A 17,748-nucleotide genomic window follows, 5' to 3' on the forward strand; every position below is an offset into this window, starting at 1 on the left:
CTGTCACTTAATAAGGAATTCCTTTTTACACCTTGTACGATATAACTCAGTTTTATGTTGAATTATACTATGCATTCTAAACTGCATTAAAATTTTTACCTGAATTTCCTACGATATTCTCTGTGCAGTGTATTAAATTTGTGACTGAACGACATTGGCCTCTTAAATGTGATGTGCGAAAGTAAGAGGGTGAAATGAGATTTAAAGGGGTGCTCGAGGCTGAAGATGATATAAGAAAAAAAAAGAGTAAAGTTGAAAGAGTCAAAATATGATTAAAAATAACGAAATTATTGAATTTTAAATTTTAGCAATATTTTGTAAACCATTTTTGTGCATTTCGTTATGAATGTGCAAGATATGTATAATGTATTCATGAAAAAAGAGCTAGATATACATTGTATTAAAACTCCAAATATTCATTCCTATTGGAATTTCGACCTGAGAATGGCCAATGATGTCATGACCCCACTCCCCTTTTTAAAATAATGTTATCACATAACTGCATTATGTTTCATTCTTGTGTGTAACAGTGTAAGATATCTCTCCTTTGCAAAAACATAATGAGTTTTAGCAATCATGATGTTATACAAGCTAAAGCGGCCAACCCTGCTTCTATTTATTTCATTTCATTTATTTCCACAATAACAGCAAAGTAAATACACTTAATTCATTATAAGTCGGAACACTGAATTTGAATGGATGTATTTCCATATGATATAAAAATCAAACGTGGGCCTAAGTTGGGAAATAAAATGTCATCTCACGCTGCATAGAACCAAATGAAACAATTGTTTTTCCTTTTTAATGAAATGTCTATTTTTGTTTTTGTCTTACTCAATCTGTTCATATCGTACTCAGTTTGGGTTTAATAAGAGAGAGAGAGAGAGAGAGAGATAGGAAAGGATAAGAGAATGTATATGTGATGGAGAAAGTGAAAGATTAAGAAACAAAAAGAAGGTCTCGAGCCTAGAGATTGGGGGGAATTGATACTTTTACTGGTTCAAAGCCTAGGTCATCATTGCCTGAAATTAATTCAAAATCATTTACACCGTGAATATCTAAAGAGTAGATCAAAACCAAAATAATAAACAATATCCAACCGTCATTCACATACCAAAAAGACATGCAAAAGTTGTATTGATACTGAGCTGTCATGCAAGACTAGGACCGTGGTATTTATCTGTTGATGGTTCAATTGTTGTTGCATTTGTTCTCTTTTCTACAATTCGTTTGCTTCGAGTTTGAGCTAAAAATGTACCCCAGATTTAGCCATTGTTTGGATTTTATTTTGTCAATCCTCTTTGTAGTAATTGTCGACGGCCTCGAAGTTACGAGCCATTCCATTGCGTCTCGGTATACGCGCTGTCTAAAGAAATTATACCAAAACACAGACTATAACATTATAATATCGTTGAATCTGCCCTACAAGTCGTTGTGACAAATGAATAAAAATATCATTGTGAAAATAAACAGAATCATGTTCTAAGATTGTTAAAATGATGCGTGATCATGGAACATAGTTGACAAGAAGCAGCATATGTACGGAGCACGAGGTGAGTAAATCGAAGTTCTAATAAAGATTCTCATGTACGTCGTGGAAGGCGAGACGGTATTGCATTGCATGTTATTGTACACTATTTCACATTCTATACATTTTAAATGTAGATAATTCTTATCTTTGAGTTTATTTGTCAACTTTGTGTGTGTTCCACATCTGTTTTCGTAACTATTATGAATTTCCTCACCTGGTCCTTGGAGTCATTAATTAGCAATAATTAACATCAACGGAGCCCCATGCAATGATGGACTATTACATGAATGATACAATTCGCGGTATATATGATTTTTTTTAAAAGTTACATTGAATGATTAAACTTATAGTATTAGATCTGAAAGATGGTTTACGGAATTATAAACCAATTCACCAAACAGTTGGCAGAACACAATTGGTGGGAGTAAGTGCCCCAGCATGATCTGATCACTATTTTTTTTTTTTATATATAAAACTTTTTGTTAAATCATTAAGGACCATTGTATTAAACCCAATTTGATATGAATGATGGATTGAATTAAGCCAATTGTTTGTTCGACTTTGTTTACATATTTATATGAAATATTTAGTAGATAAAACGGATCGAAAGAGTTCATTAATCTGACGGTGTTAAGCATCTTTGTACTCTATCTGAAGAATATTTTCTCTTTCTCGAAAAAGCGTTCAAGGTTCAGAAAGACGAAAAATAGATATTGGATCATTAGGTCACGTTGTAGACATAATATATATATATATATATATATATATAGTTAGATTTTTTAACGATTATATGACAACAAAATGAACTAAAATTGAATGGACAATCACTGACACTTGTCAGTAGTTTGTTTAGCTTTATGAAGGAAATGCAGAAAGGTCACGGGCTGAACATAATTATATTTGACAAAATAGAGTACAATTCATCTATACACTGAAAATTTTATAAAAACAAAAATAAGGAAGTTCTTTAATTGAAATTTAAGCAATATCTTGTGAAAACAGTTAGTTTGCTTGCCTTCATGAATCTTCAAAAGGTGGGCTGATGATGTCATGTCTCCACTTCCATTTTTCTTATGTTATTACATGAAATCACAATTATTTCATATTTTTATACTGTGTGTAAGATATACTGTATTTCTCTTGTTACAGCAGCAATAATTTGCAGCAATAATTATCAATAAAATTCGATTTTTCTTTTTGAGAGGACAGTATTTGAATAAACATGATATGCAAACAAATAAGTGGAGATGTGCCATCATCAGATTGCTCATTGTATATTCATGAAGACATTTGTTATTCCTTGACAGATTTGAATTAATCACATTATTTTCAGCATGGAGTAATACTTGTTGTGTACACACTGTAAAAACTGACACCAATTGGTGTTAATAGAGGACCACACCCTGAGGTGTTAAAATTTCACCCTAGAGATTAAACGTAACACTAAAGAGTGTAAATGTAACAACAAAAGGTGTTGTAATAACACCTATAGGTGTAAAAATAACACCACCAATTTAACACCGGTGTAAAATAATTGGTGTGGTCCTCTATGTACACCGGTTAACACCACAGTTTTTTGCTGTGCATGTTTAGTAAATTGTGGTTTGTAATCAAGTTATCGTTTTTAGAAATAGGCTTATTAAATAATTATATTTATCTTTTCATATCTCAAATGTCGCTTTTTCTTTTTGGCTTTGAACAATCTAAATTGTAGAGTGATCATGCTGACAAGAATGTGGATGATTCCGACAAAGTAAGGACGATTTGGTGGTATAATGGATAGCCGAAAACCCTTCGTAGGCTCTCATGCCAAATCTGTGCTTCTCGCACTCAATGATCTCAGGATTAAAGGACAACTTTGTGACGTCACTTTGACCGTAGATGGAAGTCTGTTCGTGGCCCATCGCGCCATTTTGGCAGCGTGTAGTGATTACTTCTGTGCAATGTTCACCAACCAGGTAAACATTTTATTATTTGTTGTTGATGATGATGAATATTGATGGTGATGATGATGATGATGGTGGTGGTGATGGTGATGATAATGATGATGATGGTGATGATGATGGTGATGATGATGATGGTGGTGGTGGTGATGATGATGAAGATGATGATGATGATGATGGTGGTGATGATGATGATGATGATTCACGGTGGAGGTTGTGATGACGACGATGATGATAAATCGATTGAGACGATATTGGTGGTCGTGATGATTGTGATGATGGTATTAATGATGATAATAATGTTAAGGATGATGGTGACGGTGATGGTGTTGGTTATGGTGATGAAAATGATGCAAATGATGATGATGATGATGGTAATGATATAAATCATGATATTTGTTTTAAAAATAGTTTGTAAGAATTATTTGTAATATTGGCGGTAAATTATACTTCTAGTTGCTTTTCTTACAAAAAAGAGTCTTAAAGGTAAAGGAAATATGAGGTTGTATGTATTGATTTAACACCCCCCCAAAAAAAATCTCCCCAAAATTAGACATTTTTATAATTCCATGAAGTTTTAATGCAATTTTCTTGATCTTTTTAATAAAACATACTCAGTAAAAAAAAAGTAAATAAATATTCATTTTCACAGCTATTTTAATCTTCAGATATTATGCAAAATATATAATATATATTGGCAAAAATCACATTCCGGTCTCTAGGCCTATAATGTTTAGTTGATCCACTTCTTTTGATTACTCATCCCAATAATCCATGCTCAAGTGCGTAGAAAAAAATCAACATCGTGTGATTCTATGAATTTGCTGATATCAATCATAAGCCACTAGTTTAAGGATAATAACGAATCGGTTTATTTATGCATTTACCTATGCATATCATTCATCATAATCAGTCAGATTATAATTGATGTCAGTTTAATGTGATTAATCGCATCTTTCTGAACTCTGGTTCTTTGGGCAAGTTAATTGGGACACTCCTCGTTGTTAGTTTTGTGATGAGCTATAGTCCGTGGCGTTGTCTGTTTGATTATTAGTGTTGATACTAAACCAAAGATGTCGGTCGTTAAGGATTTTTTTTTACTTCCCTTGCATTTTGACAGCTCCAGTGCTTTACAATAATGTTTTTTTTTCAAGTCAGCACCCAACAAAATAGGTTAAGGCAAAATATTTCTTTTAAAAATACATAGATCACGAGAAATGCAATTTCATGTATTACCCAATCAAAATGATATATGTTGTTAATTTATAAAACATCAGGGTTACGATAATCAATTTCACGTCTCTAATTTTCTTGAAGATGAGTGAAAGCAGCCAATCGGTAGTCGAACTCCGTGGTCTGAAGGCAACGACCATGGAAGTCCTCCTCGAGTTCATCTATACTGAGCAGGTCGACGTCACAGTAGAGAATGTCCAGGAGTTGCTTCCTGCTGCGTGCCTACTTCAACTTAAAGGTTAGCATTATCATTTTGGTATTCCTGTATTGGCTATGTCACACCAAGTATGGGCATATCTTTTTTTGCATAATGTGGTGGTTTATTTTACCTGACTGCTTTGTGAAAGCATAAATGCGTGTAATGTAAGCAGTCAGAGCAGAGGACCGATGGCGTAAGGTCATCTGCGATGGATGGGAATAAGGATTCCCTATTAAAGTCCTTACAATTGTATTTGTTTGCTCCAGAAATTTTCAGGCTGAAATGTCGAATGATCTACATTATTTTCGGTTCCTTGTTGTTTGAAGTTTTTTATTTTTAAAATAAATCACGTTGTTGCTGTTGTTGTTTTTTGCAGGTGTGGAGACGAGATGCAGCGAGTTCTTGAAAGATCAGCTGGATTCTTCAAACTGCCTTGGAATAAAACGATTTGCAGAGACCCACTCTACGGCGGGACTTCTGGCAGCAGCTGAGTCCTACTGCCTTTCACATTTCTCTGAGATCACGAAGGAGGATGAGTTTCTAGAATTGACACCAGACGAATTAAGTCAGCTCATATGCAGAGATAACTTGGAGGTAGGTCTGGGCCTCTAGTTAACATTAGATTTTTTTAAGGAGATGAGGGCAGTAAAAACTGTTTTCACAACGTTTGCAGAGCATTCATTTTGAATAAAAGCTATGCATGAAAATTTCATTTTTTTTAAATTTAAATTCTTGATTTTAAATGAGCCGTTTCCCATACTTTTAAACAGGAATGCTTTTAATTTATGTATAATACATAAAATCATCTGCATCACAGGAGAATGTAAAATATGTACACAAAAGAAAACTATGATAAACCTACTTGCAAGCAGACATTGTATAGAAGTGACGCGTCGTGCTTTCCACATTTCAAGTCTTCGATATTAAAGATTGCAGAGTATTGCTTACTTCCAACAAAGACAGCAGTAACATAAAAAAAAAATGTTTTTCACAAATGTGACAAATTTTCAAACATTTTTTTCTCAGATAAGTGATGAGAGTGAAGTATACGAAGCTGTAATCCGTTGGGTAAAGCACAACATGAATGAGAGAAACGAGCATCTATTCTCAGTTCTTGAACACGTTCGACTTCCATTGCTCAGTCCCGTCTTCATCACCGACGTCGTCGATAAGCAGGTGAGATAATTGACCACGAGATGTAAAATCAATTATTAATCAAATAGATTCAGAAAGCTAAATTATTATTCATACGATAGAACTCGTCTATTTTAGTGTGTAGAATCCTGCAGATTGTTTTTAAAACCATACAAAACGAAGTATACTGGGCTAGTTGTTATGTATCGAGTTATAGAAGATGAGATTGAAGCGATTGATCTTCATGATTACACCAATTCCATCTCTCTTTCTCTCTCTCAATCCCTTTTTCTTTCTCTCTTCTCCCTTTTCTCCTCTACCATTTTGTCTTTGTTTGCCTTTCGTTGTTCATCATAATAATGTTTAATCAACGGATCATCACATTAGCCCTTCAAAAAAGGCCCGTATACTAGGGATGCATTTAACACATGAAAAGAGCAATGATGAAAACAATATTTCCCCCAACATCATCGTCATATATCATAAAGTAAGGCCTGCTGGACGTACCTGTCGGAAAAACAGCTAGGCAGCCTCACACTTGTACAGAGAGCGTTTTAAATCATTACTGATTATGATCCCGATCATTTTTTTTCTTTTCCATGTTTGTGTAAAGAATTGCAGTTATGGGGTATTTTTTTTGTTCCTTTTTCATTTATAGCCACTAGTTAAAACTAGTCATGACTGTCGAGATTTAATAGATGAGGCAAAGATGTTCCACCTGAGACCAGACAGGAGAGGTGAGATGCATGGACCAAGGTTTCAACAGAGAACAGGTTAGTGCTCTATTCAACTGAGTGCGAACTGGGAAGGAACTATTCATTATTATTAAGGCATTAATGGCTTGGTTTTGAAAGAAAAAATCTTGAGGTTCACTCCTGCACTATATACCAACAGTCGAGTCATTGCGCAGCTGCCGACAAGTACATCAATATGGGGTGCAACTCAAATCGTATCAATCATTTTCAATTCATATCAATCGTTTTAATATCATATATTATATTCTTAAATTTCGTTTATACATATAATCATTTTTTTTCTCTCTCTGGACTTATCTATCTCTCTTGTTGTATTTGTTCAGGTGGAGATGTACGACTCATTGCAGTAGGTGGATTTGGTGCTGATCGACAGCCACTGTCTTTAGTCGAGGAGTTCAACCCAAAGACATCAGATTGGCGACCACTTCCTGTAAGTGTACCCCAAACCCCTCTTTCTTTCTTTACCCCTATCCACTCCCCTCATAATGTTCATCTTTTTTTTCATTTTATCCTTCGTACCTCTCCATCATCTCAATCTTTCGTCTCACCTTAAAGGTCAAGTCCACCCCAGAAAATGTGGATTTGAATAAATAGAGCACTGTAGAGAAAAATCAAACAAACATAACGCTGAAAATTTCATTAAAATCGGTTGTAAAATAAAAAAGTTATGGCATTTTGAATTTTTTTTTCACAAAACAGTGATATGCACAGCTCAGTGACATGCAAATGGTCAGTTGATGATGTCCAGCACTCATTATATCTTTTGTTTGCAATTGTTTGAATTATACAATATTTCATTTTTTATATTTGACAATAAGGACCACCTTGACTGAACCATGTAGTATTAAACAATGCTAATTTCACATGTTTGGGAGGAATTAATCGTTGTTTCACTTGACAATGAGGAGAAAATTAGAATGTTTCATATTTCATGTAATGAAATACAAAAGAAATATTGAGTGGATGACGTCATCAGTCTCCTCATTATGCATACCGACCAGGATGTGCATATAAATGTCATAACTTTTGTATTTTACATCCGATTTTGATAAAATTTTCAGTGTTATGCTTGTTGGATTTTTCTCTTTATATTCAAATGAACTTTCTGTTGGGGATGGACTTGTCCTTTAAATACCTTGTTGGGCCTGTTGCATAATACTTTTGCCTTTAAAAAACTCTAGCAAATAAAGAAAAAAACCACACTGTGCCATTGACAATATTAACACAATAATTGAAAACTCTGGCAAAACAAGCCATAGCAGTTTTTCTATTATGCATCAGGCCCCTTGTGTCTTGTATCTTTTCACTGGCCGTGTGTACATTGATACCTTATGTACCGATCATATATTTTCTGCTTTTGTTGTATTGGAATTTTGTATTACTATTATATCAATCGTTCATAGTATGTAAACCCAGGGACCTAACCAAACGATGATATCTTTTTAAATCCTTCTTTTTCAATTCTCCACTATAAATCATTTTACAATAGAAACTTGAGCATGGCAGGAGATATCTAGCTACTGTGTCACTCCACCAACGGCTGTATGCAATTGGTGGATACAATGGTACGTCACGATTAAGTTCAGTCACGTGCTTAGATTACGCCAATCAGGACGCGTCTGATTTCAGCTGGATCGACTGTGCACCAATGAGCGTTATCAGAGGACTACCCGGTGCGACAGTGTATAATGGTAATAAAAAATATGTAAATATATGTGTTCATATCGAAAATGATAATACAGGAATGCATATTGATATTGCAATTCGTTTGTCGATAATAATAATGATATCAATAATATATGGGATATATCGCCAGTTTCCATTTTGATTAAAATGGTCAAGTTATTTTTAGATGTAATAAATAAGTTGTACAAAAGAATCAGAATTAACCATACATGTTTGCAATAAAGAATACGTCTGCATGTTGTTCACTAGAAGAAGTAGGGTTTTGGGTTGTCCCGAATGAAGTTATACAGATATTTTTCGAGTGTTTAGAAAAGGGTAAATATTTTAAAGGCTCTTCTAAAGGGATATACATGATTCTCAACGTCTATCGCATAGCGTTACGATTTATTTAACAATCCACATCGTTAAATTCATGTTTTTGTGAATAACTTTGCATTATTTCGTTTTGAGATTCTCAAGTCAGGGTTAAGGAGATTTACTAATGAACATGATACTCTCATTCAGTTTCCTTTCTTAATTCCAATATTCAGAATTAATATATATAGCTGGCGGATTTGACGGCGATTCTCGGCACAACTCGGTGGAGACCTATGACCCTCAAATCGACCGCTGGTCCACTGTCACGCCCATGAATGTATGTCGAGAAGGGGCGGGGCTGGTTGCTACCAATGACGTCATCTATAGTATAGGAGGATACGATGGCATCACCATCCAGAGTTCTGTGGAGGTGTATGATCCAAAGAGCGGCCAGTGGATGTCAGCCCCGCCCATGAATATGAAACGCTCGGGTGAGACATCTTCTATCTTACCAAGATATGAACTGATTTACTAACATGAATCGTGGGACCATAAACTTACTATTATTTAAATGACGTCAAAACTAAAACAACATAAACATAATTATTGCAAAGACTAGTGACGAAAAAGAAAATTCATATCCACTCTTCTCTCCTCACTTTCCATTCTTTCTCCCTCCCATAACTCGAAAGGGCAGCGCTCCGACTTAGTCGTACTTGTAGCCATTCGTGAATTGTTAGAAATATAGGCCTATTTCTCAGCAGTATAAAATAGCAATAATTATGGTTTTTAGGTAGCAATATGATTTTACTTTCAGTTTGTTATCTTAGACAAATTTACATTTTCTTCTTCAATTCGTTATATATCTGTATTCTTTTAAGGAGCTGGTGTGACGATTGCGAATGAAATGATTTATGTATTCGGTGGTTTTGATGGGTCTCAACACATTGCATCAGCCGAATGCTTCAATCCTCGTGCAAACAAATGGACGGTTCTATCAGATATGAACTCAGCTAGGTGCTATGTCGGGGGAGCTACTATCCATGGCAGGATATATGCCGTATCAGGGTAAGTATTAAAAGTCATCGTGGTGGCAGTATATTCGGTATGCTCAAGAAACTATCCTGACATTTTGGTCAATGAATTTGTCATAGAATTCTAGCCCGTTATTTCTTCTTTATTATACGATTTATGAATTGCTGGCTAGAAAGGGTGCAAGTTGAAATTTAGCACAATTATCGTTGCTTGTACATTCTTTTGTTCTACATTATGATATGTAATTTCTCTGCAAGATTTTGTTTCCTTCACATTTTGCAAAGCATTGGGTAGACCTACGGATGGTCATGCGCTGTCCTATAGGCTATATACACTTGTGAATTTGACGTTGATTAGTTTAAAACTGATATATGAAAAAGCTTCACCAGTATAGATCTATTGCTATTCAGTTTTAAGTACCAGAATTATGAGATTCGTCAGATAGAAATAGACAAAGAAAACCTAACATTAAGCTACTGGAAGCGGATAATCCCTAAAAGAAGTGACTTTCGATCTGCTACAGAAACTTCCTATTTTACCGGGTGCCAGACTAATATTTCCTCTCATAAATTAATATCTCGCAGCTATGACGGGCAGACGCTCCTTGATACCGTGGAAGTGTACGATCCTTGGAGAGATAAATGGAAGATCCAAGCAACCAAAATGAACGAAAGACGATGTGACGCAGGAGTCACCTCCTTATTTATCTCCTGATCACGAACAATAAGGACTCTTTACCATAGCGATCTTTGACACGACGTTCGTTCGCCAGGAATGTCGACACGATTTATGTGTTCTCCTGACATAATTATTCAATCTGTAACATTCATTACACGAATAACTCCCGATCTACAGCGATCATAAAAGATAGACTCCGCGTTCGTAGCGATGACAAGATATCGACACGATTACAAAATGTCGGCAAGATGTCGACATGATTTGTGTTTTCGTGACACATTGCGACGAATAGCAATTATTTCCTGATCACAGACTGTAAAGACCCCGCGTTCGTATCCGGACCGATGTTAAACACTACATACTTTCATCGAAATTTTGTTCTTATCGTAACACATGCCAGAATTCTAGGATATAAATTCAAAATCATTATACCACCGATGCAATGTCTAAATTCTTAAAAGCCTTGAACAGATAGTACTTAGATTTACTTTATACATTTTGCAATATTGATGCCTGCATTTATTCGCAGGACGTTCTTGTCTAGAAAACATGTTACAATATTCAGCCGTATATACGTTTTCACCTAATTTCAGGAGCGAGTGTTTCAAGCTATTATTTTGACTGATATTATTTTGAATATAATTTGGAAGGATTTCAATAGAGAATGGATGCAGAGAGGTTCCTTATCGATAACCTGGTAGTTTTATATCCAAAGAATACAAACCATATAATATAAAAATAAATATAAAATATATCAACTACTTGTACTTTTTAAGATGTATATATAAAACAAAGAAAATAGAAAAAATACTATTATATATATATGTAGTTCTTAATTGTATTATAATAACACTTAACTGACTACATAACTTGCAAATTAGTCTATACTTCTTCTGTTGTACACGCACCTCCCCCCTCTCTTTCTTCTCTCTATCTTTCTCACCCTCTCTCACTGTCATCATCATCATCATTCACTATTCTATGCATATCATCCATGATGTAAGCATCTTGGTGCTTTCCTACCCATCTTATCTTTACTATAGAGAATAAAAAATAAGAGAGGGGAGGGGTTAAAGAATGAATGAGAGAGAAAAAATGGAGGAAAACAAGAGGAGGATGTCATTATTCAATTTCTAAATTTATTAACATAAAACGTACAAGGAACTAGGCCCATATTCTGAAGTCAGATTTAACTTAGACCATGGTCTAACTCTGCTAAAATTATGGAAAGCCAAAGTGTCAATTTTTAAAAGTTGCATGTTTCTAAATATGTTTACTCTTCTCTTTCCTGATTCATTGATGGTGAAGACAATCTATACTTCCTAGCCAATAATGAATGATTTGAGAGCCAAATGAGCTGAAATATGATATATCTACTGTTAGTTATTTGTTGTTTGAAGGTTTGCATGGTGGCATATACAATTGCTGATGTGGTTTACGGTACACCATGTGGAGTGTTATAGAAGCAGTGGATAGAAGAAGAGAAGGAAGTGGATAGGCGAGAAAGTGGAGATTTGAGAAGAGTATTCTTTCTTGAGAATAGTCCTGAAAAGGACTGTAAACCAGAAGGAATGTTGAGTGAGAACAGCTTGAGTAGTAGAGCTGATGAGGAGATGCTGGCTTGCGTCGGCGAGTAGAGATGATGAGTAGTAGAGAGACTCTGTTATTTATGTAATAATGGGTATCCTTACTTGAACCACAACTTTAAACCTAAGTTTAAGAATACAGGCCATAGTGTCATAGAATCTAAGACAAAGCCATGCACCCCTCCCAACAGATACAACTTCACAATAGATATTACTTTTCAAAATCTGATTTATTTCAATTCTCTTTTTACCCTTTTTCGTTATTTGAATTTCATCAAAGCATATCATATTTCCAAGTAAAGATATTCACTATATATACAATAACTTATACATATGAATACTGAGAGTTGCTTTTTAAAAGTCCATGTCCTTTTCAAACAAAAAATTTTCTTTCATTTTATTCTCATTACAAGTAGAAGTATACTCTATGAAATAAAAGTTCCCAGACTTTAAAAATTAAATGATTCAAAATTGCACAAATTGACTTATGGAGTGAAATCAGATCACGCATTTCATCTAACTTACTAATATATTGATAAACTATGACAGTTAGAATCATCATGACTTAAAACAGGAAGAAAATTGGCAAGTTTCATAGAATGCTCTGCTTTGCAACAAGCAAGACAATTGTTTTCCTTTGCATGAATAATGCAAATAAAATAGCACATGGTAAATGTTATCAAATTGATTAAAACAAAAAATGGAAAGCTTTGTTTCAGTAGTTTCCTACTCAACATATTTATACCATTTTCTATGTCTTTTATGATTCACTATTTCACAAGAACATACTTCTGACATTCATGCATGCCATCAGATCTACTTCATCTATCAAAGCAACTTATTTACCCCAAAATAATTTACTTAAATTCTTCTATGTTTTCACAGAGTTATTGTTGAATAATTTGTCAAAAGTTCATTAATTCTCTTTAAAGCTTAGTAACTGAAGAACCCAACTCTGATTTCATGAGAAAGTTTCTATAATTATGGTTAACTGTCGCCACATGATGGTACATTCTAGATCTAGTTTATTTACACAATTCTTACTCTGAAATCATTAAATCTTTATCTGAAAATAATCACACTGAAGATCACCAACACATATCACCACATGTGGGGTAGAGTGTTATGATTGCATGGAAAAAGACTCAACATCATACTTCAATCTCTTGCTTGTTTTTACTACTTTCTCAGTTTTTGCACTTTTTCAACCAGAACCTTTGGCACATAATTTTCTTAATCATAAATATAAACACCTTCATTGTCATTCTATTGGATTCTATTCAAACTCAATTTGAGACAGTTACCAAACCTGGCGATTATGTTTTAAAACTACCTACATACATTTAATCAGTACAACAATATTTCAACAACAAAACCAATTTTATTTTTATTTCTGCTTCCCCATTAACAAATATGATTGAAGTTTATGATTGAAATTTATGTTCAGTAACATAAAATGGGTAACAGGTGGTAGCTGAAAACGATATGCAAACGATTCAAACAAACATAAAACTAGGCTGCTTCCCATATGACAAACAAAGTAAACAAATTAGTGCCTAATTTCTATACTACAGACACTGATTTTTCTCACATCTTAATTATCGATTGCAACAAGTAATGCATTCAAAATTCTGATTTCTATTCAAATAGTTTCAATTCAATTTACGCCATCAGGATTTTAACCGAATGGTTTATCAACTGCTTGCAGTCAAAATGTATGCCTCTACAATTACTAGATCTGCAATATATTGCAGAGTACACTTCTAAATGTGTAAAACTTTCATAGTCAAATTAGAAATAGATTCTTTGTGACTTGATTCTAATTTTAATTTTCTTATGGATCTTGAATTGTTGTGCCAATGGATATAGTCCTATATGTCCTTTGATCTTTTTACCTTTAAATCAGATCAGACCACAGTCATTGCAACATGCTACATGAACTAAGTTTACATTTGATGGTTGTTTAGTTACCATACCAACGAATAATTGATAACATGTGTCCTTTTGCCTCATAACGTAAGAGTCTATCAGGGCTCCGTAACACAAAGATTAGCGATCAATCGCTAAATGATCTGACCAATCAATGTCAATGTTACACGCGCATTTGGTTTAAAATACTGACTAGGAACCAATCACTGCGGTTCTTTCATATTTGCAATCCATCGCAAACCTTTGTGTTACGGAGCCCTGATCAGCTTCACTAATTTCTATATATCATGCATATATGACCCAAGTTTGAAGTTGATCCATCAAATAGTTATTTAGTTACCACTTGAACAATAATGGGACAGATGACAAAGAAAATAATGCCTTCATCAATACCAGTCACCAAGGAAGATGCCTGGGCCCCATCTTACAAAGAGTTATGATTGATCCAATCAATCGTAACTCTATGGTAATCCACCAGTGTCATAATTTTTTCTATAGGAAATTTGCGAAATGCCCTTTGTAAACAAAGGAGAACACACCAAATTGTCAAGTAATCAATGAAGTTATGGATAAACATTCATATGTAGACAAATCTTTGGAGTAAACATTTCATATGTTGACTTTGCTGGCTTTCCATAGTTACGGACGGTTTATTTTATGAAATGTGGTATCAATGGAAGTTTGAATTTGAATAGGTATTTATTAGAAACCACATGGCAGTCCACAGCTGTATTGGAAGGAATTTACATCGTATGATAAAATACGACAAACGAATCAATATACATGTACACATAACAATCATAACATCTTCAAAACATGACCAAAGATAACAAAGGAAAGAGAAAGAAATTTAGAAAACTTAGAAGGAATAAGAGACAGGTAACACAGGGGGCGGTATTGACAGGTAAATAGGTTGAGGGAGAGTACTCTGAAAGCCAGAAGTTACAAGCTATTACAAGCAATTTTAATAACAGAACAAATTTGTCATAGAATTCTATGGACAAGACAAGTGTTATGAAAAGGGTAATAACAAAATGATGAGGCTTATTCAACATGCTCTACATGTAATCAAACCATAAAGTAGATCGCCGGTATGTTATACATATTTTATAGGAATATCTTTAAATATTGTGTATATATATATATATATATATTCACAGAAAAGTAGACAAAACAATATTTTTTACAATTAGAAATAATTAACATCTTATTCACAAATAAAAGGGTAATGTAATGTTGTTTCCTTTGCTAATAATCAAAGCCAAGGAAAATTGCATTATAATGATTCAATTGTTCAATTCAATTCTAATACTTTTTACAGCCATTATCACAATATAAACCTCAGAATGTTTTGATTGCCACTTACCATTGGAAGCACACTCAAAGCAAAAATAAAAGAAATGACACAATTTATAGTAGCAAGCAAGTAATTACTGTTGGTAAATGTGGCAAGACAATAAATTCCAGGGCATCTCAATGCAGCTATCTTTCAAAAGTGAAACTGTAAATAAAAGCTTATTACATGTACAACCAGAATGGTGTTGCCTAAGTGCGAATGTTTCATTGCCTGAAATCAACATTGATTGTTTGCTTACATTTGAAATTGTTTAATAATACTTATTCTCAGTACTCACCTGCATTTGAAATTGTTTATAATACTTATATTCAATACTCATTTACATCTGAAATTGTTTATCATACTCATCATTAGAGGTTGCAACTACCACTCCAAGTTACACGCACGATTAAAAAACTATATAAATCTGCAATTGACACAGAAATTTCAAAGCAACTTCTTGTGTCTGTTCAAGTACAGGTCACTTGTTGCTATACATTTCAATACTATAACACACGCCAGGCTAGGCTAGGCCAGCACATTTTGTAGTAAACTGATTTTCTAGTTGCTTTGTATTCACCTCATCTGAGCTCCCTAGCATGCCCACCTGGCTGTATCAGTCAGCACCAAAAAAAAAAGATTCTCAGGTTTTTTTTCATCTAGAGTCTGCATTGAATCTATAGTAAGTTTGAACCTATTTCTATGTTCTTTAGTCATCAGTCATCAGATATATATAAACTTTGAATTTAGAATGATTTCTTGAGCTTAGATTTCCCTGGAAGTCTCCTACTCTCAAATACTTATCTAGGGAGCACCAGTGTGATGGAAGCTAGCACTCAGGGGCAGGCGAGAGCAACTGAAAGTTTGATGCGCTGCTGGGGTAGCTAACAGCGCATGACAAGGCAATACTGTTGATACAATAAAATAATGAAAATATCAAAGGTCACAATGCCTCAGAAAACACTTTTTAGCACACTGAATAGAAAGTTTCTTTAAGACATGAAAGTATTATCTTTTATGAATAATGAGCAACATAAAACATTTGTATTCACAGTTCATGACAGTTAAAATTTTCCATTTAACGTTCTTTTGAAGATTTAATATTTGTAGCCAAGACTAACTTAGAAAAGAAAAAAGTTAAAAGAATAGAAGGCTTTCGTATTTTTTCATTGTGGATACCATTTTTTTTTTTGGGGGGGGCTTTGCTTTATTTTAATTTCCTTCCATATTAGTTGCATACATTTCCCCTTCCATCTCCCCACCATCAATTAAGATCCTACCATCCCCAACTGATGTTATATCCCTGATACATAGAGTAATGAGAACTAAATACTAATCTCAAAGAAGAACCAAATGCTCGCCTTGATTGGAATAAGAGAGGAGGTCGATTTCAGGTGAGTGTTTCATCAACATTTCATCTGACGTTGTCAGATCTGAAAACTTGCCTTATTGGCTTATTTGTAAAGCGCGTAGAGAAACTTTCAGTTTATATGCGCTATATAAGAGAAGTATTATTATTATTATTATTATAGTAGCACTGATACTATAATAACTGTCGGCTAAAACAGGACTTGTTGCATAAAATGTCTGACAACTTTCATAAAATGCTCCCCTGGGTATCACCTTCCAGAATGATATGATACAACACAGCTGCTTTTAATTTTGTATCGCCTGAAGACCTCAGCCTGAGTATATCTTATAATTAGCAGGCATCTGCATTGCAAGGACCTGTTGGCCAACCAGCCCATAGTCAGCATCACCTTCAAGTTTGACGACTTTCCTTTCCTCCACCTCCAACGTCCTGCTTCCACCAGGTAAGAGTGCATCAATGGCCCATGAAAAGTCCCAGTGGATGACCCAACGCTCTTTCTCTAGCATCTCGACCACAACATTGAACACAGCAGGACCGGTCCTCAATCTCACTTTCTTTCCTCCTGGGTTATCCACAGTGCTGCTCTCCATGGTTGCTCCTGTGATGGGTGCAAGGGCAGGGTTCAGAAGGACATCTGCAATGGTCTGACCGTGGACACCTGCAATGAGTTGGATCCCATGTAGCCTCATCGTGAGGCATGTCTTGGCATCCTCCAGGCTGGATATCTCATCGATGATGACGACCTTGGGTCTGTGGTTCTGGTAGGCTTCCCTCATGACTGTGTGTTGGAGATTTCTTTCTATAACCTGCATCATAAAGGATAGAAAAATCGTTACATAAGAACTTGGCATGCCAAAGAAAATTCAGCTCAATGGAATTCATGTGTGGTGCATATATTTAAAAAATCTGAAAAATTAAGAATTAAATAAAAGGAGGAAAAGTCTTCAAATTTTCAAATATAGGAGTGCTATTGAAATGTAATTAGCAGATTTGGAGAGTCAGAGCATTGTTAAAACAAAAAAACATTCTCGACA

General features: G+C 34.6%; 2 protein-coding genes across 4 annotated transcripts in view; one reads left to right on the plus strand and one right to left on the minus strand.

The window, feature by feature from the left end:
• Positions 1-1,304: 1,304 nt before the first annotated feature.
• Positions 1,305-11,357, plus strand: LOC121411385 (kelch-like protein 12). Of its 2 annotated transcripts, XM_041604081.1 has the most exons (12): positions 1,305-1,553; positions 3,246-3,489; positions 4,792-4,945; positions 5,283-5,500; positions 5,933-6,082; positions 6,699-6,813; positions 7,119-7,225; positions 8,285-8,486; positions 9,012-9,115; positions 9,257-9,269; positions 9,660-9,846; positions 10,398-11,357. In XM_041604081.1, exons 2-12 carry the CDS (start codon positions 3,307-3,309, stop codon positions 10,525-10,527), a joined length of 1,563 nt encoding a protein of 520 aa, XP_041460015.1. In that variant the 5' UTR covers positions 1,305-1,553; positions 3,246-3,306; the 3' UTR covers positions 10,528-11,357. The 2 variants fall into 2 exon arrangements, with proteins under 2 accessions (XP_041460015.1, XP_041460014.1); XM_041604080.1 differs by having other exon boundaries at positions 9,012-9,269.
• A 2,869-nt stretch (positions 11,358-14,226) lies between these two features.
• LOC121411387 overlaps positions 14,227-17,748 on the minus strand; it is a 34,493-nt gene continuing 30,971 nt past the window's right edge. For both annotated transcript variants that reach the window (XM_041604083.1, XM_041604082.1), the window contains exon 11: positions 14,227-17,520. In XM_041604083.1, the coding sequence (XP_041460017.1) occupies positions 17,023-17,520 (498 nt within the window). In that variant the 3' untranslated portion in view covers positions 14,227-17,022. The remainder of the gene's footprint in view (positions 17,521-17,748) is intronic.

Source organism: Lytechinus variegatus, chromosome 3, assembly GCF_018143015.1.
Source record: "Lytechinus variegatus isolate NC3 chromosome 3, Lvar_3.0, whole genome shotgun sequence".
NCBI classification, from domain to species: Eukaryota; Metazoa; Echinodermata; class Echinoidea; order Temnopleuroida; family Toxopneustidae; genus Lytechinus; species Lytechinus variegatus.

What these genes read in the sequence shown, in the direction of transcription:
- LOC121411385 (XM_041604080.1), top strand. Translation starts at nt 3,307, where the DNA reads ATGGATAGCCGAAAACCCTTCGTAGGCTCTCATGCCAAATCTGTGCTT. An exon ending in TATGCAGAGATAACTTGGAG is followed by an intron (nt 5,501 to 5,932) that starts GTAGGTCTGGGC and finishes TTTTTTTCTCAG; the next exon opens with ATAAGTGATGAGAGTGAAGT. An exon ending in CATGAATATGAAACGCTCGG is followed by an intron (nt 9,270 to 9,659) that starts GTGAGACATCTT and finishes TATTCTTTTAAG; the next exon opens with GAGCTGGTGTGACGATTGCG.